This window comes from Abrus precatorius, unplaced genomic scaffold (genome assembly GCF_003935025.1).
Source record: "Abrus precatorius isolate BTA unplaced genomic scaffold, Abrus_2018 Scaffold153, whole genome shotgun sequence".
NCBI classification, from domain to species: Eukaryota; Viridiplantae; Streptophyta; class Magnoliopsida; order Fabales; family Fabaceae; genus Abrus; species Abrus precatorius.
The window spans coordinates 233854-259485 of NW_020874351.1; the positions used below are offsets into that span (position 1 = coordinate 233854).

At 36.6% G+C, this 25632-nt stretch overlaps 5 protein-coding genes across 6 annotated transcripts; 2 read left to right on the plus strand and 3 right to left on the minus strand.

Moving 5' to 3' along the window:
* The first annotated feature begins 198 nt into the window (after positions 1–198).
* LOC113857058 lies at positions 199–8046 on the plus strand. Of its 2 annotated transcripts, none has more exons than XM_027488747.1 (15): positions 199–660; positions 2247–2640; positions 2723–2900; positions 3048–3187; positions 3261–4491; positions 4594–4694; positions 4817–4961; positions 5106–5174; positions 5271–5316; positions 5411–5775; positions 5975–6054; positions 6162–6297; positions 6424–6616; positions 6732–6814; positions 7292–8046. In XM_027488747.1, the coding sequence occupies exons 1-15, from the start codon at positions 549–551 to the stop codon at positions 7424–7426; spliced, it is 3408 nt and encodes a 1135-aa protein (XP_027344548.1). In that variant the 5' UTR covers positions 199–548; the 3' UTR covers positions 7427–8046. The 2 variants fall into 2 exon arrangements, with proteins under 2 accessions (XP_027344548.1, XP_027344549.1); XM_027488748.1 differs by lacking the exon at positions 199–660 and adding an exon at positions 1943–2038.
* Positions 8047–8847: 801 nt separating this feature from the next.
* LOC113857197 (60S ribosomal protein L37-3-like) lies at positions 8848–9832 on the minus strand. The gene is made up of 4 exons (XM_027488988.1): positions 9823–9832; positions 9604–9739; positions 9426–9527; positions 8848–9332 (listed from the first exon to the last, which is right to left on the minus strand). Exons 1-4 carry the CDS (start codon positions 9823–9825, stop codon positions 9286–9288), a joined length of 288 nt encoding a protein of 95 aa, XP_027344789.1. The 5' UTR covers positions 9826–9832; the 3' UTR covers positions 8848–9285.
* A 379-nt stretch (positions 9833–10211) lies between these two features.
* LOC113857182 (ATP-dependent DNA helicase DDX11) lies at positions 10212–17498 on the plus strand. Its single transcript, XM_027488966.1, is given in 11 exon segments — positions 10212–10245; positions 10372–10652; positions 10686–10998; positions 11113–11186; positions 11790–12143; positions 12519–12821; positions 12928–13170; positions 13273–13494; positions 13592–14165; positions 14311–14568; positions 16502–17498. Coding segments are annotated over 11 exon segments (3327 nt in total). The 5' UTR covers positions 10212–10226; the 3' UTR covers positions 17188–17498.
* A 135-nt stretch (positions 17499–17633) lies between these two features.
* On the minus strand, positions 17634–19736 carry LOC113857296 (putative Peroxidase 48). The gene is made up of 4 exons (XM_027489111.1): positions 19416–19736; positions 18780–18968; positions 18524–18689; positions 17634–18121 (listed from the first exon to the last, which is right to left on the minus strand). Exons 1-4 carry the CDS (start codon positions 19734–19736, stop codon positions 17661–17663), a joined length of 1137 nt encoding a protein of 378 aa, XP_027344912.1. The 3' UTR covers positions 17634–17660.
* A 1362-nt stretch (positions 19737–21098) lies between these two features.
* Positions 21099–25309, minus strand: LOC113857251 (kinesin-like protein KIN-13B). Its single transcript, XM_027489050.1, has 12 exons — positions 25146–25309; positions 24765–24962; positions 24483–24671; positions 24164–24265; positions 23823–23900; positions 23644–23725; positions 23098–23257; positions 22720–23022; positions 22378–22596; positions 21910–22255; positions 21760–21825; positions 21099–21383 (listed from the first exon to the last, which is right to left on the minus strand). The coding sequence occupies exons 1-12, from the start codon at positions 25269–25271 to the stop codon at positions 21204–21206; spliced, it is 2049 nt and encodes a 682-aa protein (XP_027344851.1). The 5' UTR covers positions 25272–25309; the 3' UTR covers positions 21099–21203.
* Positions 25310–25632: the final 323 nt, after the last annotated feature.

A 25632-nucleotide genomic window follows, 5' to 3' on the forward strand; every position in this document is an offset into this window, starting at 1 on the left:
AATGTGCAATGAGTATTTTCCTAAAAGTTTATCAAATCAATTAATACTCATGTTAACTTATTACAACTTTAAATTGTTTTTAAATTGAAACATGACATGTTTTGTTAATCCTTCCAGAGTATACAAACTGGAAAAATAAAATAATAATAATAAATGGTATGCTAACCAGAATGGTGACCATAACCAATGACAATGGCAATTGCATAGGCATAGATTGAATCACAGTGGAAAAGAAAGCCCACGTCAATATCAGGAGAGGGAGAGAGAGAGAGTGGAAGAGAAAACTCACACAAAGTGAGAAAATTAAGCACACGCCATCACGGCAACGTTGCCATCACCGGCAAACGCAAACACAAGCCAAAAACCTAACGTTGATACTGTTCGCGCATTCAACCTCTCCCTCTCATTCTCATCTCTTCAATTCCTCATTCTCAACCGAATTCCCTATCCTATTTCACCGTCTCGCGTTTTCTTCTGGCGATGGCGTTGGGATTGATTTGAATTGAGTATTGCTATTCCGAATTGCGTTGCGTAGCGATTCCGATAAGATGAGCATGCCGAAGCCGAACCAGGTGACAGTGAGAGACCTCGTCGAGGAAGCTAAGAAACGGATCGTCATCCTCGTCGTATGCGTCGTTGGACTCTCATATCTCATGTCCTGTGAGTTTCACTTTCGTTTTTCTTTTCCTTTACTTAATTTCGCTCTGTAATCGCGCTAGCGCGTGCTTCTGTTCTGTTCAACGACTTCGATTTGTGTTTCCTTTTACTGTGTGTTGCTTGTTTAATGTTTAGTTTCAGCAGTTTTTTTTTTCATTGTTTTGGTAATCACGTGCACAATTTTTTAAAGCATCACGGTTATTTTTATATTACTTGCTGTGCGAAGAATGGTAGGAACAATTTCTTATGGCAGTTCTCTTTAATTTGGAAAAACAAATTTAAGAATGCTGTTGAATTTAAGACGTAGGATCGTTTCTCTATCAGTTTTTAGAGAAGACGACATTGTTTGGACCTATTTTGTTGGAAGAATGTGGGAAGGTTTTCAGTGGAAACTGTTGCTTACGAAGTGATGCTTTAGTTACTGTACTACTACAGTATTCGTGATCAAAGAGTAGCTGCTGTTTTCTTTTAGATATCCAGCTTGCTTCTTTGTTTTTCTTGGTGATAATGTGATATGGTACTAGCCAAACTGACCCATGGTGGAAGCTTGAAATGTTGTAAACTATTTGGGTTAGCTATTATTCTAGCTTGGAACCTGGCATGGTAGAAACTCAAGAATTCACCACAACACAGGGGAACTGCTGATCCTAATATTCAGACATGAAAATGCATGTTGTACTTTGTGTTTTACCTTTTAACACAGAGGACACTTCTATAGACACAATAACAAGCTTGGGTGAAAAGTGAATAATCCAAAAGCTTCATAATCCACATAGTATTACAACAGGAATTTAATTCTACCATAGTCACCTTGAAATTGGCAAAATAATTTTATAAAAAAACTAAAATAAACAAACCTCCTAATATAGGAACTAGGACTCACATCGAAATCATTATTTGACCTCCTTTATGCGCATTGGAAGCCAAATTTTTTTTTTTACCTCATTCTGGACGTTGAATATTTCTGTGTAGTCTCATAGCTACTGAAATTTATGGTCCGTTTCGTTGTGATATCTCCTCCTCATGCATTTTTTTGTGCTTGATTTTGCTTATGTGAGGTGAGATGAGATAAAGGGAACTACAATTATATGAGTTTTTAATAACAGTGGAAGGTTACTAACAATAATCCTATGATCATGATTTGAATTTGGATATATAAAGAAAGTAAAAAGAGATTGAGGTCAGTCTAGGATTTGGCAGCTATGAATTGTTTTCTAAAGGGGAGAGGAGCATGATAGCAGATTTTGTTTTATTTAAATGCTTTGACATTTTGTCAAAATTATGAATAAAGTCTATGGCAAATATCCTAGAATATTTATCTTTCAGTGACACCAAAGCTGCCCTGCAGTTTGGTTCAGTTTCATCACTTTGATCAGCTAAGGTTGGATACTTGAACACCCCTACCGCTGTTGGGTTCATTTGGTGACACTAAATTTTGTTAATACCTCCTTTCATGTCCCCAAGCAAATGCATTATTCCTCAACTCTTAGAAAACTGTGTATATTAAGAGATTCTCACTTGTTATTTTATAGCTTCATGATATTTTTAGGTCTTGGTGTTTGGTTTAATTTCTTTTGTTTTTGTTTCAGTGACAAGTTCCTCAGTTTGGGTCAACTTGCCAGCTGCTGCCTCCTTAATTATTATTCTCCGCTATTTATCACTAGATTTTGAAATGAAGAGAAAAGCTGCAGCATACAACAACAAAGCAAGCTCCGCCATTGTTCAGTCTTCAAATAAGCCTATTGAAAATCCTAAAGTCGTTGCAAAGTTTGATTGGAGAACAAAAGTGAACTCTCCTGTAGTCGAGGATGCAATTGATCACTTCACCAGACATTTAATTTCTGAGTGGGTGACAGATCTTTGGTATTCTCGCATAACACCAGACAAAGAGGGTCCTGAGGAGTTGGTGAAAATAATCAATGGTGTCCTTGGGGAAATTTCAGGACGCATGAGAAACATAAATCTGATAGATTTTTTGATAAGGTTCTCATTTTCATTTTTTGACCATGATTTTTTTCCCTAATTGTATATTGATTGACTGGAGAATTGACTTTTTTTGGTTCAGGGATCTTATTAATCTCATTTGCACACACTTGGAGCTGTTTCGTGCTGCTCATTTAAAGATTGAAAAACAACATACAGGTTCATTAACAATTGAAAGTCGAGATACTGAACTAAAAATTGTCTTGGCTGCTGAGAACAAATTGCATCCTGCTCTATTTTCTGCTGAAGCCGAGCATAAGGTTTGTTTTTTTTTTTTTTTTTTCACTTTCTTGTTTTAGAAGCATGCATTGGGTAATGGTGTATTTTGTCTTCATCCATGGGCTGCGATCTTGTTCTTTTATTTTCTAGCCTTGGGTTATAATGCTGTGTGTATTCTTAACTTGCAGGTTTTGCAGCATCTGATGACAGGTCTCATGTATGTTACTTTCAAATCTGAGGATTTGAGGTGTTCTTTCTTTCGATATACTGTGAGGGAGCTTCTTGCATGTGCTGTAATGCGACCTGTCCTAAACTTAGCCAACCCGAGGTATTTTTTTTCCTTTCATTTTGTGTCATTCTTAACATATGTTGTTCTTATTTTCTCTGTTTTACACTTGCAGATTTGTTAATGAAAGAATTGAATCCGTGGTAGTTAATAAGACCAAGGTTAACAAGGGGGTCCCTGCAGCACAAGAGGCATCTCACACTAATCCAGATGAGTTACAGACTTCGTCTGATCATTTTTCCAAGTGTCTAGATCCTTCTGTTACTGGGGTTGAGCTTGTGCAGCTAAGGAATGGTCAATCAAGAAATAGAGAGTCTTCTGCAGAAAATAATACCCGTGATAATATTACTAAAGATCCATTGCTTTCTATTGATGCTCAATCATCCCGCACATGGAACTCATTGCCTCCAAATTCGCAAACTAATGACAACCAAGGTGTTCAGAGACATCGCTCCGGAGGAGAGTGGGGAGATATTTTAGATGTCATCTCTCGCAGAAAGACCCAAGCTCTTGCTCCAGAACATTTTGAGAACATATGGACAAAAGGGAAAAATTACAAGAAAAAGGATGACGGGAACCAGTCAAATGAGCCTGTTTTGCAGCATCCTGTGGTAGGAAAATTGTCAAAAGCAGATCATATGAAGTCAATATCAGGACCCAAAGAAAGAGACACAAATTCCAAACTCATTCCCTCTAAGGGAGGCCACATTAATTCTGGACACAGCAGTCAATCCACTGTTGAAAATACGTCCTTTCTTGCAGACACAAATGGATCAACTCGATCTTCAGTTACCTCATATAAAGATGATGAGCACAACCACATTTATACGCAGATGAATGATTCAGAGGGCAGTACTTCTTATAGTACTGAAGATGATGAGAGCAGCAGTGTCACTGGTCTTGATTCCCCTGGCACTAAGGTCTGGGATGGAAGAAGTAATAGAAACCAGGCCGTTTCTTATGTTCATCACCCACTTGAAATTTTTGACAATCACAGTACAAAGAAAAGGAATAAGAGCCATTCTCGCTATCCAAGATTATCCAGAACCCAATCTGGCAGTAAAAGGTCTAGGCCAAGTGGTCATAAAATACATACGTGGCAGGAAGTTGAGAGAACCAGCTTTTTATCTGGAGATGGTCAAGACATACTTAATTCTCCAAAATTACATGTAAATTCTGAGGAGTCCAGTGATGATGCTGATATTGAAACTTTGGGTAGACTTTACAGTGGAGCCACTGCCTCCTCTTCCACATACTCTATTTCTAAATCAGAATCTTGTAGTTTGTCCGTTAATTCCCTAAAAGTTTCCTCTGCCATGGATTCCTTTTACAAGTTGCGATGTGAGGTACTTATGATGGTGACATATACCTCTTTTTACAAATGATGTATAAGTTCATATACTGATCTGTTTGTATATGCAAAAACGCAAGCTAACTTATTGCTGCAGGTCTTAGGTGCAAATATTGTGAAGAGTGGCTCAAGAACCTTTGCTGTTTACTCCATATCCGTTACAGATGTAAATAATAACAGTTGGTCAATTAAAAGAAGGTGCTAAGCCTTCTCCATGTTTTATATCAATGTTTCTAATAATATTTTTTAATCTGACAGTGTTTTCATAGGTTTCTTGTTATCTTTCTTTCTTGGCTTACATTGTTGCATGTTTTTTGAAGGTTTCGTCATTTTGAGGAGCTACATCGACGCCTGAAAGAGTTCCCTGAGTACAATCTTCATTTACCACCAAAACATTTTCTGTCAACTGGTTTAGATGTACCAGTCATTCAAGAGCGGTGTGAATTGCTGGATAAATATTTGAAGGTGAACTTGACACTTCTTAAACTCATTTTTATTGAGATCATACACTTTCTTTTGCATGTATCATATGGCATTGTTTTTGTCATTGCTGACAATTTTCCTTGATTCATCCAATAATATGTTGATGCCTGGCTTATTGCCCCTCAGAAACTTATGCAACTACCAACAGTTTCAGAATCAATTGAAGTATGGGATTTTCTCAGTGTTGACTCTCAGGTCTGATTTCTTGTCCAACAGTTTCCTCCCTTCTGTTGCCAACACTTTTGTAAATTATCTGGCTTATCTCTTATTAGTATTTATTATCTATTGCAGACATACATATTCTCAAATTCTTTTTCTATCATGGAAACATTACCAGGTGAGTCATGGCTAATGAAGGACATTGAACATACATAGTTTTATTATCTTCCTCTCCCATTTTTGACACGTCTTGCATTTCTTTGTTTATTTAGTTGGCTTGGATGCCAAGCCATCTGAGAAGATTAAAAACACTTCCAACTTCTCTGCACCTGCAAGTGACCCTATAGCCTTACGGAGAGAAGACTGTAGTGCAGAAGGCAAAGAGGCTGTTTTGCAAGCAAGAAATAATGTTGAGGCTGATGGATTGAGGTCAAAAGTAGATGGCACACCTCTTTCTCTTCCTAAAAAGAATACACAAGAACCTAGAAAGTCTTTTGATAATTCTGGCAGCAATAAAGATATTCTAACCAGGAAGACTGCACCTTCTCCCAATAACTTGCAGACGGTGAAAGGAAGAGATAATTCAGATGAGGTTTCTGATGTGAACCATGATACTTCTGATACTTTTCCAACAGAGGTTATGAAGACACTGAATCTTTAGTTCTGGATTTTTATTCTTTTCTTTTAGGAATAGACAAATGATGTAATTTTTTTTATCGTTCATTGCTGTTATTTAACTGAGTAATGATTGTATTTTATTTTTGATGTTGTTCTTCTTAGATTTTATATGCATGATGGAAATCTTGGTTCTGATTTAATATAATTCTTCCATGCAGTGGGTGCCACCAAATTTGAGTGTACCAATATTGGATCTGGTGGATGTCATCTTCCAGGTTCAAGATGGTGGATGGATTAGGTAATTTGAAAATTCATATTCATTTCTCCTTAAACATAAGTTATATTAAGTTCACTAGTTTCATGTTTATCTTCTTAGTTCTTACAATGTATTTCTGGTGATTACAGGCGGAAGGCCTTCTGGGTTGCTAAACAAATATTACAACTAGGAATGGGTGATGCCTTTGATGACTGGTTGATAGAGAAAATTCAGCTACTCCGTAAGGGATCAGTGATTGCTTCAGGGGTCAAGCGAGTTGAGCAAGTAATCTTCTGACCTTTTTTTTTCTTTTGTGATGTCTATATTTCTATTTTTATATCATAGGACCCTGATAAGCATATGATTGATATAGTGTACTGATGTGAGGTATTGTGACTGCAACTTTCATAGATACTCTGGCCTGATGGAATATTCCTAACTAAGCATCCAAATCGACGACCACCACCACCAAAATCACCTGCTAGTTCATCTCAGAATTCACCTCATGGTCATCAACCTACACAAGTATCTTCAACAATGGTGGATGATGAGCAGCAAAAGGAGGCAGAACGGCGTGCAAAGTTTGTCTATGAGCTAATGATTGGTACTGTTTTGCCACTCATTCATCTCCAAAATTCCAATTATTCATTATTTTATACCTGATTCTTTTGAAAAAAAAAAAAATTTGTGCTAAGCAACCCATCCCTCTGTACATGTAGATCATGCACCACCAGCAATTGTAGGTCTGGTTGGTCGAAAGGAGTATGAGCAATGTGCTAGGGATCTATATTTTTTCCTTCAGGTAATCTCTGTCTAAATTTATTGATGTTGTCCACAGAAGCTTCTTTTGCCCTTCTACCACTAATTCCTCGGCAATGTTGGTTGTAACATTATCCCATGAAATTTATGATGCTGCGCATTGCATTCCAATTTAGAATTCACTTGGCTCACTTGGAGCATGATAATATATTTTATGGTACAAGTAGTCAAGTACTACTTTCATTTTGATTATCTTTCTACTTTTCTTTTGCGACTGATAGTTATATCATCATCATCCCATCATTTCTGGGTAACTGAGTTTCTCTGTAAAATTCCCACCAAATCACTCAAAAGCTCAAGATATATGAAAGTAAATAATAAAGTCTGGTGAAGTCCATGTTGAAGTTAGTTTTAATATTATGCTGATCTTTTTATTTCGTGCCTATAGACACAATTCTCATGCAAGAATTATTCCCATGATTTGGCATCATTATAAATATTCTTTTTGACTTCCTTGCAGTCGTCGGTTTGTTTGAAGCAGCTGGCTTTTGATTTCTTGGAGTTGCTGCTTACATCAGCATTTCCAGAACTCGGGGATGTTTTCAAGCAGCTGCATGAAGAAAAGCATAAATTTGGCGAGTTCAGAACAAAGTAGGATTATAATTTTCAGATGAGGCAGAGAAACTATAGTGCAGATGTTGTGTCTTCCAGGATGCATTTTTGTTTTGTGATTTTTCCTGGTTTATCCCATTTGTCTCGGCAACCGACATCTTTCCCCTTCTGCATGTCAACGACTTGAAGGCAATTCAAATTTTCTGTCTATCAGGTCAAGTTTTGTAATTATGTTCGGCATCATGAGGTAGCCGTTTTGTAAATTTCGAGATTAGTGCAATTATTCAGATTTTTTATCTGTTAAAATCTTTTCAAGCCAACTGCTGTTTAAAACTGTGACTGACAGGGTCGTACGCTCTTGCAAGTGATCCGTCGATATTTTCTTGGTCGACATAGTGATCTGTGGATTGAGAAGGCTCTTATTAAGTGGGTTACTGGTGAGGTCATTAACCAGTCAGGACGTTTTGATATCATTTTTTCCCTTGCATTACTTAACGTTCTATTTTTGGTCTATGTCTGAGGACACGAATAGAACGTTCTTTTTTCCAAGATGCTCATCTATTTGCGTGTATGAACTATGAAGACGGTTTATCTCTTTCTCATGGCTTTCAAACAGAAGTAACCTTGTTCATAATTCATACTTAATATACACTTAAAATTGGTCTTACGTAGAGAGTTTGTTTGGCTTCAGAAGATATTTATTTTTGTATCATCACTTTTCATGTTAAAAATTCAAGTAGAAAACAAAAAGGTTTTTATTATCATGCAATCTTTAAGAATAGAATATAACAAGGTGTCAACTTCATAATAAATGTGAAATAACTTTTAAAATCCAAGAATCTTCTAATATGCAATATTGAGGAGTCATTAATCAAACTAGTAAACCCTAAACCATCATGTATACATAACTTATTTTAAATTGGGACTACGCGTAAATTTTCTACACACAACAAGCATATTTTCACTTAAGTTCTGAAGACAAGTGCCTCAACTACACTAGTTTTTTTTTTTTTTTGTCATCTCAATAAAACAAAATTGTTAACAAATAGTAGTTCATAGCACCTAACATGATAAATTCCTCATAGCATATTAACAAAATCACTTCTCAGAATTTAGTTCAAACATCAAACAAATATGTTCTTTAAAGCTTTCACGCATCGAAATGCTTCTAATTCTAAAGCTCTTGGGAAGTCAATGAACCAACATCAAGCATGCAGAAGATTGAAGAACCTCTGTTTCAAATTAAGAAACTAAGTGGATGGTAGAGAACAGTTTATTTCTAAAATTAGCTGAAATGCGCATTCAAAGTAAAGATCAATGTGACTTATGCGCGGTAATTGCACAATCCATTCTTAAAACAAGAATGAAATAACTCATATCACACAAATCTCCAATCAATACACCCACTAAGTGAGACCAATATGCAAATGTTAATAACAATATCCATAATCAAAACACAACCTAATACACCCCTTGCATCAGGAAAGTGTTTTGTTCTATGACTATGTTTCTTTTGAGGCACACGTTACATTTGATTAACACCTATATTAAGTAAGAACAAATCTAAGCCAAGACTCGAAAAATAACCAAAATGTTAATGATCAAGCAAGAGCAAACCAGGTTACCCAAACAGCCTAACACAAATTTTGCTAGTTACATTTCATTACGTGCCACAACATCAAAACTCGTGCCTGAAAGGATAAACCAAAACATAAATATCAAAAACTCTCGTTGAAAAAACAAAATGTCTTACAATCCTCATGTTGAAATATAAAGCCACTACATATTGAAATATAGAGCATGAAAATGACAGAAAGAAAAATGTTCCACAGAGCTTAGCCTCAACACAGAAACCTAAACTCCTATAATTCAATAGCGGACCCAAAATCTCTCTTTCAAACCTTAGGCAGTGGCAGCCGCTCCCCTCTTCCTAGGTGCAGCTTCGGTGCCTGATTCAAAAGGATCATATTAACAAAAACACACAACCACAAACAAAAAGAACAATACTCATAGAAGATAGTAGTGGTTAAATAGAAGACCACCTTCTCTGAAACCGCTCTTGAACCTGCGAGGCACGTGACGCAAGTACCTCATCCTACCAGTGCCAGTGGTCTTTCTCCTAATGGCCTTGACGCTCCAGTTATCTGGAATCACAAAACAAAGTCAAAACAAAACTCAATTTTGACACAAACCCAATTCCCTTTATTTCCCAAAACTGACATTTCCTCTTCCGGGCTGCCGGAAAAGCGCAGGCGGCGCAGCGACTCTTCTGAAGGTGGAAGCTGCGGCGGCCACACCTGACACAGAGAGTGTGGGTCTTGTTCCTCCTCTTACCGAAGCTCCCAGTTCCCTTCCCCTGCAATCATCCCCATTCAAACATCAACACAACAAAATCAAAATCACTCTCAGATCCACAGAGAGTGTAAGACAGAGAAATACCATTGTAGCAGACAGAAACCCTAAATGGAGCTAACCGCAGAATGAGAAGATATTTATATGTTCTACGACAGTGAATTTTGGGCCTTTTTTTCCGCTCAATTATTTATGGGCTTTTCATTCTTCTTTTTGGGCCTTTCGTAAGTTTACGTTGTTTTCTTATTTTTGGGCCCCGGTCCATTTTTATTTTTTTAAAAAGGTGTTCGTGGAAATGAAGCTGTTCCCGCCATCGAGTGGCGCGTGGGAAATAAAAGTTGCGAGTGAGAAGTGTATTGTATTTGGAAGGTTTGAAAATGGAAGCGAAAGAGGGAAACGTGAGATTCCGAGGGTTTCCTTTCGAACCCTATTCGATTCAAATTGATTTCATGAACGCTCTGTATGAATCTCTGACTCAAGGAGGCGTTTCCATGTTGGAAAGCCCAACTGGTAACTAACTAACTACTCGTTCTTCTAGTTTCATGATACTCTGTTATCCTCGAAATTAAGGTTTGTTAAATTCGGTTCATTCATAAAAATAGTATGTGACTATGATTGGTTCTGTTGTTGGAGCAGGAACTGGGAAGACTGTGAGTGTGATTTGTAGTGCTTTGCAATGGGTGCTTGATCGGAGGCTACAAGAAGAAGCAGCGTGTGGTAAGGATAGAGCGAATAGCGATGGCGATGGGATTGGTTCGGATGACGAACCTGATTGGATGAGAGACTTTGTTGTGAACAAAGACGTGAAAGTTAAAGAGGAGAAGAGAGAGAAAAATAAGGAGAAGGTTGGATCTATGTTGGGAAAATCTCGCAAGAATAAGAACAAGGAAAATTGTAAGGATTTTCGGGTTATGGGCGTTGGAGAGTCTGCTACTGAAAAGGGGTGTGAGAGTTTGCAGAAGGAAATTGGCACGGTGAATGTCAGCGATAAGGAGTTTTTACTGGAGGATTATGAGAGTGAAGATGAGAAAGCTCTGGGTAGTGTATCATCCAAAAGGAAGAATACTAAAACTGCTTTTAGTTCTTCTAGTGAAGACGAGTCTGATGAGGAGGAGGAGGAGGAGAAGAATTTGAAGGTTTATTTCTGTAGTCGAACTCATTCACAGCTTTCACAGTTCGTAAAGGAGTTGAGGAAGACAGTCTTTGCTAATGAAATGGATGTTGTGAGTTTAGGCTCCAGGAAAAACCTTTGCATTAATGAAGGTTTGGAGTTTACTTCGTTTGGATGGTCATTTTGATTTCCTTTGTTTACTTGTTGAAACTGAAGTAGCTGCAAATAGTTATATTTTACCTGTGATTTTGTTAAATGTTTTCCAGAAGTACTAGGACTTGGAAACTCCACACGCATAAATGAGCGATGCTTGGAACTCCAGAAGAAAAAGAAAAATGAAGCTTCAAAAGTTAAGGTGTGTAGGGTTTGGAACTTTGGTCATGATCAACAGGTGTATCCCTGTTCTGTTGGAAGATGCCATGTAGAAACTTAAAATTTATAATGGTTTGCCACCTTTTGTTCATTCTAGCGGATGATATTTACGTTACAGCTCTGCATACTTTGCATGAGTATAGACAGGTGAATTTGTTCGCGTGTTCTCTGTTAAGAATGATAAGATTGTGCTGAAGTTTTTATGGATGCATAATTTTTCCATTTCCACAAAACATCGCTTCTTGTTCGTTGTTATATTCATTTACTTTTTTGTGCTGGGAGGATATATGTTGATGAACCTTCAGTATTTGATGCTTCTACTTGGTCGGCAATTTAAAAATTGGTCCATTTGCTCAGCTGAAAAACCAAGAAAATTCAGTTTAGAAATGAAAAACTGAAGATGAAACCGTGTGATTTTACTATTTTACATGTTGAATGTCTAGTTAAGCAACGTAGTGTCCTACTCAGCGCTCACAACCCGATGTTATTGGACAACTTCTGCAATTGAATAAATAAGATAATAGAGTGTAGAAACTAATATCTCTTGAACAATGGTGGATCCGACTTGCAGAACTTGAAAGTAGGTGCAGGGGTACGCAGAGCAAAGGCCATATCAGGTTGCCCAATGCTTAGAAAACATAGACTACAAGAAGAATTTAGGAATGAAGTATCTCAACAAGGGCCATTGGATATTGAAGATCTTGCTAACCTTGGAAGAACTATGGGAACTTGTCCATACTATGGCTCTAGAAGCATGGTTCGGAGAGCTGATCTTGTGGTCCTGCCATATCAATCTCTTCTATCTAAATCATCCCGTGAAGCACTTGGTCTGAATTTGAAATCCAATATTGTTATAATAGACGAGGCCCATAATTTAGCTGATTCACTCATCAGTATGTATGACTCCAAAATTACTTTATCACAGGTATGCTTGTCATTTCTATCTCTACCTTGATTGAAGTTTTACTAGTGCCTTTTAAAAGCTAGTATAGACTTGCACTTTGCATATGCAATTTTGGGGTGCCATTTTTGTGGAAGGGACCTCGATTATGTTGCTACAACTGAGAACTCTGACTGAACACCTAGCCTCCCTATCATCCGAGCTAAGTCAATGTTTTATTTGAGGCGGTTTGAAAATCCTTTCAAACAGAGGGAAAGGAAATTAATGATTTGAGACAGTCATCAGGCAGTCAGTGTAGGTGTGGCTTTAGGGGTAGACATAACACAAATTATTTATTGTTTATGCCCATATTTTGGATGTTTAGTTGTGATTTTCCTATCAACTACTCTATATTTACAGTTGGAGACTGTGCATAGCCATGTGGAGCGGTACTTTGTGAGATTCCGGAATCTCTTGGGACCTGCCAATCGGAGATATATTCAAACTTTGATGGTCCTCATGCAAGCTTTCCTTGGTGTACTACACAACGACAAAGATGGAAATCATATAGATTCATGCCTGGATATAGAAAATGCTTCTGAAGAAAGTAGAACCTCTGATTTTACTACGGCCATCAATGATTTTTTATTTGAATTAAATATAGACAATATCAACTTGGTCAAATTGTTGACGTATATAAAGGAAAGTAATATCATGCATAAGGTGAATCTTGCGACTTGATGGACACATTTTCTTCCGACAGAATATTACATTATGCTTCTGAATTTTCTTTTGTCTTTTTAATATCATAATTTACTTCATTTTTCAGGTTAGTGGTTATGGAGAAAAGGTGGCTATGGAGAAGATATCAGCACATGAAAAAATTGGGGAACATGGTGAGGAAGGAAGTTGTCTGTCTGCTTTCCAGGCATTAGCTGACATATTGCTCTCGCTGACAAACAATGACAGTGATGGAAGGATAATAATTTCCAGGTCTAGACCAGCGAGCCTCAGAAAACAAGGAGGATATATTAAATATGTTATGCTCAGTGGAGAGAAGATTTTCTCTGAGGTTTGCCAGATACTATTGCCTTAATTAGAAAAGGATTTTATAGCTCTAGTTTCTTTTCCTTACAGATAATGAACAAGAAGATAACTCTGAAACTTTCTCTAGATTGTAGACGAAGCACACGCAGTTGTATTAGTAGGGGGAACACTTCAACCTATAGAAGAGACTAGGGAGCGACTCTTTCCATGGTTACCACCAAATCAGTTGCATTTCTTTTCATGTGGTCATATTGTCCCTCCAGATAGCATTATGCCAGTTACAGTTACACGTGGACCTACTGGCCGCTCCTTTGATTTTAGCTTCAGCTCTAGGAGCTCACAAGACATGGTAAGTATATCACTGTTCCGTCTATGATTCTTCAGACTCAGAATAATTTCTCTGAAATATTAATTGTGAAAAAATGACTGATTCTTGGGCTTTATAGATGCGAGAACTTGGTCTTCTGCTATGTAATTTGGTGACTGTGGTTCCAGAAGGAATTGTGGTCTTCTTCCCTTCTTTTGATTATGAAGGTAGAGTTTATGAATCCTGGGAGTCTTCTGGCATCCTTGAAAGGATTACAAAGAGGAAGCGTGTCTTTAGGGAGCCTAGAAATAATATGGATGTTGAATCTGTTCTTAAGGAATATAAAGATGCCATTTATACATTATCAAGCTTGAATTCAGAAGTAAACCAAACACCTCCTAGTGGTGCAGTACTCCTTGCTGTTGTTGGTGCAAAGATATCTGAAGGGATCAATTTAAGTGATGGAATGGGTCGATGCATAGTCATGGTTGGACTGCCATATGCTAGCCCGTCTGATATTGAGTTGTTAGAGAGGATAAAGCATATTGAAGGTTTTCGAAATTCAAAGTTCCTTGAAAATCCTAGCTTTTCTGCTAGTTGTGATCTATACAGTGGAGATGTACAAGGTGGTTTTGACATCTTAAGAAGTTGCAGTCACAGAGGAAAAGAGTACTATGAGAATCTCTGCATGAAAGCTGTAAATCAATCAATCGGTGCGTACTTTTACAAATTACGATGCAATTCTGGGGACTAAAGATCTCTCGAGAGGCTGAACATGGTTTGGTGGAAGCTACTTTTGATAGGATCCCATTGGTGATATTTACCTTTCACTAATAAATGTATGTTTATTTGTTTCAGGTAGAGCAATCCGTCACATTAATGACTATGCAGCAATTTTGTTGGTTGACACGAGGTATGCATCTGATTCCTCAAAACGGAGCTTTGCCCACCCAATCACCAAGCTCCCCCAGTGGATACGAGATCGTCTCGTTTCTTTTTCCCTTAACTATGGAGAGGTACATAGGTTGTTGCATCAGTTTTTCAAACTCAAGAAGACATGTGGCCATTAGTCCCTTCAGCAGATCTTGTATAACTGTGATTCCATTATCTTCATTTGTAAAGGTTTCCTGAAAAACTTGACATTGGGCAGAGTAGTATTGGAAGTTAAAGTTGAATCCTAAGCAATAAGACAGTAAAGATACAAATATGAGTTGGCAAATCAAACCTTGCGTAGCTCTAGTTTGCGTAGTTGACCTTTGTCCATTTTATTTTGTGGGGGTTTGGGGATTCCGGTATGTAACATTTTATCTCCGGAGAAGGGTGCATTATTTACAATATGAACCATTGAATTTTAGAACTGCACACTAACCGTGCTTTTAAAATTCCAATGGTTCCTCTTTTACCTGCATTTGTTGAAGTCGTGGACCAATACATGTTATGTGATCTCAGCAATTGGTATCATTAATGATGTACAAGTTAATTTGACTTTCGTCATCCCATATGGCTCATAGTCGCATCCATCTACCAGCAGATTTTGTGACCATGAATGTATCATAAACACGTTGATCCCCTATTCAACGAGAATTGATGTCTTTCAAGATTTAGATTGAGTTGCGTGCAACTTTCTTTAGTTTTAAAAATTGCAGTATGTTGATCATGGACTTGGGCAAGTATGGTATCAGATGTTTTATTACATGCATACAATCAACCGATCTTGGCGCCATGATTTCAATATAATTTTTCCTCATTTTGTGCACGAGGTTTAGCCCGCTTCTATTGGTTTCATAATCCAGATAATTTGTAGCACTACATATAATTTAAACAACAGACATGTATTACTTTGTAACAGGTCAGGTCTAATTTGAGCAATATACTGGTTCACAGACCTTGAAATAATTCATTAATAATTACATATTGGTCATCTTTAATCAGTGTGACAGATCTCACGGGCATCCTCATGAATGAGATATGCAGTTATTGTCCTTATAACCGTGCTAATGCTTCCAAAGTTATGTCAGTTGCCAGAGTTCAGTAGCTTTCTACTCGGGGCAAATAACATTTCAAGAAAGCAACAGCTATCTGCCAACCTCTTGCAAGTGCAGTAGCTTCAACTTCATAATTTAGGAAAGAGGTAGGTGGAGGAATTAAACAATGGCAAGAGTCCAATATTGGCAAGTACAGGAAAATGGAATGCACTCTTTTCCCCGTAACCTGACTGTAGAATGGGGACCATGCACCTTTTTCTCACAAAATAATTTTTGTTTCTCTTTTAAAAGCCCTAGGAATACATGATAATTTCAAAAATTATGCACCAACTTAACCGGGTCGGCAATTGAAAAATCAACTGCAGAGCATGTCCACTCTTAGATCACTTTGATTTTATTGAAAAACAAATTGTAACTTAATTTTAAAACCTTGCATCCTTTGGATCTAAACTGGAGTTCATGCAGTTGCATTTGCAACTGTAGATATGCTTCCAGAATTGTGAGCATGTGGGCCATTAATTATTCTCAGTGACACATACTGAATTTTATGTTAAAAGCAGTGTCTGAATCTGCTTGGGAGGTGCATTAATTGTTAACTGCAGTACCAAAAGTTAAAATCAAGTTGCATGACAAAGCACAAAGACCTGAAAAACTCAGTTGAGGACTACTTGGTTAAGGGAACCAAAGCTTAATCTCTTATTCGCCCACTCTTAAGAGCTTTCCATCTTAAATCCACTGGACTTTTCAATAGCGCTTTGTCAAAACAAGGCCAAGTCCACAACTTATAGTCTCTTCCTTAAATATCTTTAACCCCATTTACCATATGGTCACGAGCGGAGAGGGACGTAGTGTGAAAGGGACAACAGCATGAGATGCCGTGGACAGAATGGTAGAATTGAAAGCTAGCCAGAGAAAACACACATTGGTTTTGTATTTTGGTGACCTTAATAAACAAGTTAAAGTTACCCGCTACACGTCTCTTTATTTATGAATCTGAATGTAGACAAAATTGGAGATTACACAAGAACTACATCAAATTAAAACTATGACCCTTGAAGACACAGCCACTTGGAGAAAGCCACACGCTTTCACAGTAGAACCACAAATGCTGCTCAGAGAAACCATTCACAAGACCAAGGTTTTCTTTCACAAAAGCTTCCGAAATTTCAGGTCTTTCTTCTTTGGCGGGTACCAAAAACTTCCCAGATCTCTTTCCTTCAATCCATTCCTTTGTAAAACTGGCAGTGCAAGAACTCACACAAGCGACCAATTTTACAACGAGTTTTATGATCTACTGCAGTCTGACCTCAGCAGACTAAAGATGTATGGTAGCAACAGCATATCCAAATCAGCAGTGGAAGGTGCTCCATGTAATCAAAGCTTCATGTGTTTTGCCCAGAAAAGTCCACAAAGGAGCATTCATGAAGAGAGAGCAAAAGAGAAGAAGAACAAAGGGAGCTCACAACTCAAAAAAAGGGAGGACTTAAATTCACAAAACATGAACAAGGGAGCTAATGTTTTGGCACAAAAGATGAAGGCATTGGATTTGATCGATGCAGGTGATCTCGAGCATGTACTAGACATAGAAGAGGCACTCCACTACTATTCTCGCCTTAAGAGCCCTGTCTATTTAGATATTGTCGACAAGTTTTTCATGGACATACTATCAGAGCTATCTGTTCCTCAACCCTCTTCCAGCTTCGAACTCACAAAGGAAAGACTTGGCTTGGCTCAATTCGGTTGTAGATAGGATAACCAGTTAACCACAATGCAAATAATGTTTTAATATATAGGAAATGAGTTTTGTTCACTATTTTGTGTCACTTATTTTCTTGTACTAATGAGTTTATTCAGTTTAATTCCCATTGTTTACAGCTTCTGTTTTTTCTTTTATTGGGCACTTTCTGATTCTTGCTCGAATTGAATCCATACTGTTCATTTGATAATAGTGGTTTTTGTACTAGAATCACGTACTTTCTTTTTGCCAATTTTCCCATTTTGTAAACTACTAAATCTTCAGTATCTTTCTTAAAGATGCTAGGGTCATAATAGACTTTCAGCTTATGTTTAGTTATTTGATTTTATAAGGGTGCTAGAAAACAGAAACACATTTTAAAATTTCTAGCAATTCCAGACTTACAGTTGTCAACTAAAATGTAATGCATACAAACATAAGAGGGGGGATTGTGACTTGTGAGACAGCATCTATTCTTGGGAACACTGTCATGCAACCTTTGAACAATTGAGCCTAATCTGTCCCATAGGCAGTGTCAAGACCTGTAGATCTGAGAGTTTTATCATTGCCTGGGCAAAATCTCGATGGAATAAAGTAGGATGAGATGCATATGTTTCAACCCAATTCTTGGTTCTTTTCCCTTCCATTAGCTGCTGATCAGCATAGAGGATTCCTCTACCTTGCAACAGGCTGCGGTAGTATAATGTCCCAAACTCCGATCGATGTTGCTCAAAGCCTATATTGATTCCTTTCTCTTCTAAGGAAGAATGTGAGCCATGGAAAGTATAACTTGATGCTGAAGAGGATGATGCATTAGAGGAACTGCATCTTGATCTTAGTAGATTTAGAAATTCAGTATCTAGAGAAGGGTCAGGTTCATTGGTTCCATTGAAGTTATATAGACGATTTTGGAAGAATTTGCAATGGAATACACCAATGCTGTGGGCACCTGGAAGGAAAAATTGGATAGACTAAGTCATGCATCATAACAGAAATTTGCACAAGAACCAAATAGCAGAGACCAAAGACATCCAAACCCGGGCATTAGATTGGTTATGTAAAGGAATGATTGAGGCCAACATGCCTGATGCTAAAAGGGAAAAGCTCCTTTGAAGTAAGCAATTAAGTGTGTGTCTATCCTTCTAATTTGGGTTAAAAGCAGATATCCTTATTTGCTCACTTTAGTGGAGCCTTGTGCGTGAAATATACAATTTCTATGTGATGAATCTAAAGACAAGAACCATCCTATATCATTAGCTTCTGTAGCATGGAATTTGAATATGATACAAGACAAAAAGACTAATGTTTACATTAATACAAAGGGAAAGGGAAAGAATAACTAGAAATTAACCTTGGAGAGTGACCATCTCTCTTTCATTGAATCCTCTTGATTTGAAGGCTGCAAGGGTTTGGGATAATTCACCATAGGGAGAAGGAAGCTCATATGTTGCAATGTCAGAGAAAGAGTTAGAACCATCTCTCCTACCAGTGCGTAATGGATAGCATGGGCCACCACTCTGAAAAACAGTGTTAAATTATGTTCAACATATGCCTGTCAAACAAAACACACATACAATGATAAAAAGGAAGAGTAGAAAAAATGTTACCAGAGCCACACAATCTCTTGCAGCTAGTACAAGAATATCAGCACAGGAAACAACCCCGGGGCATGCTTCTTCAAGCTTGGATTTGATGGTTTGGATTACTTCAAAACCTTTGAGATTTGCATTTGGAGGTGACTCTTTCTCTGAATCAATGTAATCATCATCATCCAACAGAACAGAAGCATCACATCCCTGTTGCAAACATGATTAAAATCAGCACAATTCATAAACAAATAAGAACTACTTTTATGCTGATCCATCACTCAAAAAAAGCATTGAATAGATGTCAGAACTAGAATAAATAATAATAAAAAATATTAATCTCAATCCCACTGCTAATAATAAAATTTTATTGAAAAAAAATATTTATTACTACTTTTATATGTTTAAATCGAGTCTTAACAAAATTTATAATAAAAAAAAATATTAATTTCAGTTTTTAGAGCTAGAAATAAGCATATAAAAATAATTATTTTTTATTAATAGAAAACTATTATCCTAAAAATGTAAAACTACAATAACTATCAATATTTTATACGAGTAAAATCAATCTCAAAATTAAGGTTAATAAAATCCTAAAACATAATAGGCCCATATTTTTTCAAAGTTCAATAACAAGAAAAGGCATAGAAAAAGAACCTGAACGAAGCAATCATGGAAAGCAAGACGGATAATAGCAGGAACTAAAGTGGGTGTAGTGCGGTAAAGATGGTGAATTGCAGCACGAACAATGCGCTCTGCATGGGGGCAGGAATTTCGGTAGAAATCATATTGAAGGAGAGAGCGAGAAGAAGAATCGTCGTTCTTGTTCTTCACAGATAAAGAGATGGGGCCATGGGAAAATGAATGTAAGGGAACCGTATTCAGTGTGATGGGGTGGTTGTTGCTGTTTTTCTTTGAGAGCAAAAGGCACAACACAACCATTAGTAAACTTATCTTCGGCAATATCAAAGTTGCCATCTTTTTCTCAAAGGGTTTCAAATTCTTTTACTTTGAAGATTGCAGTTTCAGAGTTCCACATTGAATCACAACACAAGATGGCGGGAAAAAGTTCGTTGGTCAGTTGTGTTCATGAAAGTTAACATAACTGTCACTCATTTACTTAAGCAATTATTAATGACAATACTTTTTTAAAGAGAAAAAACTTTGTCAGAACATATTTTGAAGAGAAGTATATTGTTTAATAACTTGATTTATGAATTATACAAAATGTTCAAAGTTATTTAAAACCTTTTGAAAACAATTTGAAGTTACATTTTACTATCTAACTTAAACGTTTATTTATTAATATTTTTATGTAAACACTTATATTATAAATTTGATCATAAGATTTGTTAAACTAAATTAAAAAATACTTATTTTAATAAATTACATCAATAAATTTAAAAAATGTAACAATTTAGTTTCTAATTTATCTATTTTACAAGAAATTTAGTTCCTAAATTTGGTCTACTTCAAAATGCAAAAGACTAATTATCATAAAAGTGACATGTTGAAAGAGGAAATTATATATTATCAACACAAGTTATTGCATTTAAGTGTAAAATTCTAGATTTACTCATAATTTAGTACCACACTTTGAATAATAAAAATGTATTCAAGCATGGACATTTTGCACAAATATTTCTCCCTTCTTTTACTTCTACAATATAATTTATTTACCTCAATTTCTGATTTAAGCATCTAAATAATAATAAACTTTATTTTTAAAAATTAAAGTGTTTATTACATTAAAAATATAAAAAATATAATAAGAAAAAAGTTATTAAAAACTGAAATTAGCATTTTTCTTAATTTCTAAGAACATTATTATTACTTGAATTTTAAAAAAAAATCAAAAGAAAGAAATATTCCGATACCCTTGAAAGTGCTTACACCATAAAAGAAAGAGAGATTAAAAAAGATAAGAAAGAAAAACTAATAAACATGATGAATCATATAATTAAAAAAGAAGAGAAAGATTAAAACTATATGTAAAATAGATGTACAGTGTGCGGAAAATTTTCAAAATTGTTATTAAAAGGTGCGCAAGGAAAGTTGACATTTGGACCAAGAATTTTTGTTTATTGATAAAAAAGTTAGCCCTTCTAATACCAATTAAATATTTTGATGTGGTTGTCTGTTATATGTGAAGGAAATTTGTTTCATGATTCCAGAGCAAGAAAATTTGGCAATCGAGTGTTTTTATTTTTAAGAAAAAGTTGAGTAACAACAAAATTGACAATGAATGGCGTTGGGATTAAATTTGTAATCTATATAATTCAATTATTTGTCATCTTAACTTCCAAGCAATGGTCACCATTCCCTAATAAAACTTCCACACAACTTAAGTAATTTTTTAACCTTCTCACTCCATTGTCTTCCAAACTATTCCATTATGAATCACTCGACTCCATCCATTCTAAAACCTCAGGAGTCTCATTTAAATTAGTAACCAGTAGATGAAGCCAAAACGTTATGCTCCTTTAAACGTTTCTGGAAATGAGCTAAACGGGTTTGTAACTGCATGATCCCAGCAGCCTTCTGAGATAGAATGACATTTAGTCTTGCTATATAATCATCCAGCTGATTGCCTGGCTTATCTACTTCAACCAAGAGGTTCATTTCCTGCATATGTACGGAATATTTTAATAACAATAACATTGGACATCAAACTATGTCATGGAACTACTCATTTTTCATGTATGGTCAAGAATTTAATTTTTGTTGCCTCCATTTTTTCAAATAAAATTGAAGTTAAATTTCAACAAAGGAATATGATGCTTATACACAATATTTATGTTTAGTCAACATATTCATTAAAGACCATCCCATATTTTAAAACAGAGAAAAAGAAATTCGATGAGAAGCCAAGTTTTGAATGACCCACCATTTTCTATATAGACTACACTAATAGTCACAACTCACACGTTTTGAAGGTTTTACAAATGGCAAAATTGTGCGCACTTAAATGTTAAAGGAGTAACAGCGCCAATTTAAATACCTCTCTAACAATATTCATGGTCTCCTCTATTTGCCTCCGGTGAGCATTTACAAGATCTTCTTCTTCCTGAAATTATGATATATGCTTTTACTCTAGGTATTGGATGTATGAAAAACCACTTTCATATAGAAGTCAGCAGTCTACTCTTACCTGTAAGAGAGCATTCAAATCATCATCAGAATGTACTGTTTTAGGTTCAACCTTTGGAATGTCCTTCCATTTGATCTGAACACTGGATTTCTTCAATTTGTCATCTGTTGCACCAGATGACTCTATCTTTCCATTTTTCTTCCATGATGGTTTTACCTGTTCAAAGTAATCTTCAGGAGGACTAAATTCATCCCCGTCATTTTCCTCAGGCCATGTATCAGCTGCGGAATCCTCATAGGTATACGTATTAACACAAGATAAAGGAACGGTAGTTGATTCTTTAAGGTTGAAATTTGAAGATAAAGCATCCTTCTTAGAATTGTTCCCTTTTGATAAGCTTTTTACCCTGCATTTTTCATTCAGTTTCCAACAGCAAAATCAAAAACGCTTTTCAGTTTGTAGTGGTTGCACAAAGAAAGGATGGTTTGGACAGAGGCAGATAACCAACAACAGAAAATTCATTGCTACCTGTCAGCATATCTTAAGGTATTCAGTGTATGCTCACATGAACCGGAACTTGGTGAAATGCATGATATCATAACAGTGCGGGAATCACCAACAAATGAATCCCTGAGAACTTCTGTCAATTTACTGCCTCGGAATGGGATGTGTCCTTGATCATTATCTAGAGCTCTTATGCATTCCTTCAGGGCAAGCAAGCTCTTATTGATCTCAGCACCTTCTATTCTGCAAGCCATATAATTTGGAATATCCGAAGAAGCAAAACAAGTTCATTAAGAGGGATAAGAACTGAAAATTGGAAATATCGTTAATAATAAAACCATGCTTTTCACAACATCACCTATATACCTTGTCTGTTTGTCATTATCCGTGGTATCTGCTCCACGTTCACTTCCAGCGAGATCTATGAAAGAGAGCTTTCCAATAACACGAGGGGGCTTGGATCCATTGCCCTCAACTGATCTCTTGATAGCAAGCTGAAGTATTGCATGTGACCGTGAAGATTCCTCATTCGCACCTGTGGTGCCAGTACTTCTTGTGGCATTTCCTTGCTCAATCAGTTCCTTGATGGTCTCTACATCCGATACTCGGTGCTCTTGCAAGCCAACAATGCAAACTTGCTGCTTACCATCCTCCCTCATGCATAGTTTTCTGCAAAAGTACAACATTACACCTAAAGAATATAGAGAGACCAAAGGTGCAAACTTGAAGGATCAAATGACTCACTTTCGATCATTAAGGAGATCAAAAAGCTTCCCACCATAAATCTCAAAGAAACTTACGAACAACTGAAATCCCTGGTTCCTGTAAGTATGATGCATCAATCTCAAGATGTCCCTTGATGCTTTAAGAGGCAGTGGCTTCATTGTGTAAGTTTTTCCACTTCCTACATAAGAAGAAAATGGTGTTTAGAAGTTCACTAAATATATAACTAGTAGAAACATGACAGTACTAGTGCAAGCTAACAAAGTCATTTTGGCATGAAATAACAGCCACAGATGATGAACACTTAGCTTTATAGAATTCAAGCACTTTTCTTTGACATATTATAAGTGTGGACATATTGAAACCATTTTTGAATATCTATCAAATTACAATCATCAATTACAAACATGTTTTTCTCTTGAAAATGACAAAAAAAGGAATACTGAAAAATTCCAGAGTGATGCATGTTACATTCATTCCCAAATAGGCATAATCTGATTCTGCCCTAGAGCAAGCTCAGGCTCAGGCTGTAATTGCAACAAATCAAATTTGAGAGACTGCTTTCACCTGTTTGACCATATGCAAAGCAAGTTGCCTTCGTGCGTTGAAAGATTATTGGAACTATGGGCTCCACTGTTTCACAATACACCTAAGGAAATCAGATGGTTAAAACGATAACTATATACATAGGGCTATGTGTTGTTGATTTATTATTTCAACGAAACATTTAATTACATTATAGTTACCTCATCATTCGTAACCTCTTCATTCAAGACAGCATCAAAAACAAATTCGTGCTTCTCTACATATTGAGTTAGGTCAACCTGTGAAGTATTTAAAGTTTAAAATCATCAAATGAAAACATTTATTATTAGAATATTACAGACAAAAACTTATCATATGCACAGGCTTGTATAAAATAAATGGGTAAAGATTAACAACTGAGCAGAATATGTAGGGTGTTACATGCTTGGTTATCAATTTCCTAGTACCTATGAGCCATTCAAAACTCCAGCATAACGTTCTCAAAGTCAAGGACACTAATAGCACATCAGAACCATGGATTTCAATAGCCTGATACACTCACCTTAAGTTTAGTTTCATGCACTGTTAAAGAATTCGAAACTGTGTCTATAATATCTTCCTCGTGCTTTGCTATCTCCTTCTTATTAAGCGGTCTCTTGCGAACCTGCATTAATAAAAAATAGTAAGATGTCAACGTTAGAGCAAAATTAAAATTCAAGCACAGATAAAATTACAGTTTTCATTTTCAGGTACAGCAACTAATGCAGTTTCTGAGTAAAATCCTTCAAACTTACTAGCAAGAAGTACAAAATACTGTGAGCAGAAAGTGAATCAAAACATAAACACAATAATAAATGAAGATATAAGATAAAAGAACGTACCACAACTTTAATCTTTGCCACATTGCTAGATTTCACATTATCTGCAGAAAGATTATTGGAGACAATGTTTTCAGGAGCACGAACTTTGGCATTTTGTTTGCCAAAAATGTAAGGTTCAGGATCATCCAAGCTTCTTCTACCACGGTTAAGTTGACTGAGGGTGGCATCGTAAACATTAGAGGACGACATCTACCGAAAAGACAAATCAAACGCAAAAAATTGAAACAAAATGAATAAGACTAAATGATAATTGAAACGAAATAAAATGCATAAGTTTATAACCTGAGGAAGAAGCTCCGTATCAAATGAATGGAGATCCAAGAGGCCAGGGCTAAAATCATGCGGTGAATCATCTCTGTCACCGCTTCTCTTAACGGTGGTGTAGCTGCGAGGAGGCGTGGATGGATCCATGCAATACGCACTGAAGCTCCTCTGCGTATTCCTATACATTCTACCTCCTCCACCGTACAAATTATAGTCCTGCTAGAAACCAAAATGCATCGCAATTCACCAATGAAGTTCCACTGCAGAATCGTCACTGAATACAGGACTAGTGGTTGTTGTGAACAATAAATGCAATAATAAATACATTTGAATTTCGACTGAAGTAGTTGAAATTAGGGTAAAAATGGAAAGAAAAAAAAAGAGAAATAGAAAAGGAACCTGAAGAGGAGGATCGAGATTGGAGGAGGAGTGAAGCCACTTGGAGGAGGCATCGAGAAAGTGATCGGAGTATTGGCGATGATGGTACACCCCCGTCGCACCAGATCTCTGCCCATGCCTGTTCATTGTTGATCGGAGAAGAGAAACCAACGAGCTCAGCAGAATCGCTAATGAAATGAAGAGTGTGATGAGTATAAGTGTACTGTGTAGTGTAGAGTGAAACCCAAGATATAGAGGGAATAGGACCCAATGCAGGGAAAAAACAGCCTTTGAATAATTTTGAATCTGAAAGACGAGAGTGAGGCACGTGTGGAACTGTCAAACGACGACGTAGAATGGGGTCTCTGCTTTCATTTTTTTCTCACGTGGGTGGGGACCTCGCGGCTTTTCTATATATTTATCGTTGCGCGCTTGGCTCCTTCGCATTCAAAAATCCTGCTACCTTTCAGGAGCTTCTCATATCGTGCCACGTGTCTTGAGTTGTTTT

What these genes read in the sequence shown, in the direction of transcription:
- LOC113857058 (XM_027488747.1), top strand. Translation starts at nt 549, where the DNA reads ATGAGCATGCCGAAGCCGAACCAGGTGACAGTGAGAGACCTCGTCGAG. An exon ending in TGCTGGATAAATATTTGAAG is followed by an intron (nt 4,962 to 5,105) that starts GTGAACTTGACA and finishes ATTGCCCCTCAG; the next exon opens with AAACTTATGCAACTACCAAC. An exon ending in ATCTATATTTTTTCCTTCAG is followed by an intron (nt 6,815 to 7,291) that starts GTAATCTCTGTC and finishes ACTTCCTTGCAG; the next exon opens with TCGTCGGTTTGTTTGAAGCA.
- LOC113857197 (XM_027488988.1), bottom strand. An exon ending in GGCAGCCCGGAAGAGGAAAT is followed by an intron (nt 9,528 to 9,603) that starts GTCAGTTTTGGG and finishes TTGTGATTCCAG; the next exon opens with ATAACTGGAGCGTCAAGGCC. An exon ending in CAAGAGCGGTTTCAGAGAAG is followed by an intron (nt 9,333 to 9,425) that starts GTGGTCTTCTAT and finishes CTTTTGAATCAG; the next exon opens with GCACCGAAGCTGCACCTAGG.
- LOC113857296 (XM_027489111.1), bottom strand. Translation starts at nt 19,736, where the DNA reads ATGGCAACTTTGATATTGCCGAAGATAAGTTTACTAATGGTTGTGTTG. An exon ending in TCCATGATTGCTTCGTTCAG is followed by an intron (nt 18,969 to 19,415) that starts GTTCTTTTTCTA and finishes TGTTTGCAACAG; the next exon opens with GGATGTGATGCTTCTGTTCT. An exon ending in AGAGATGGTCACTCTCCAAG is followed by an intron (nt 18,122 to 18,523) that starts GTTAATTTCTAG and finishes TTTTCCTTCCAG; the next exon opens with GTGCCCACAGCATTGGTGTA.
- LOC113857251 (XM_027489050.1), bottom strand. Translation starts at nt 25,271, where the DNA reads ATGAACAGGCATGGGCAGAGATCTGGTGCGACGGGGGTGTACCATCAT. An exon ending in ATCTCGATCCTCCTCTTCAG is followed by an intron (nt 24,963 to 25,145) that starts GTTCCTTTTCTA and finishes GGTTTCTAGCAG; the next exon opens with GACTATAATTTGTACGGTGG. An exon ending in TGGCAAAGATTAAAGTTGTG is followed by an intron (nt 24,266 to 24,482) that starts GTACGTTCTTTT and finishes TTATTAATGCAG; the next exon opens with GTTCGCAAGAGACCGCTTAA.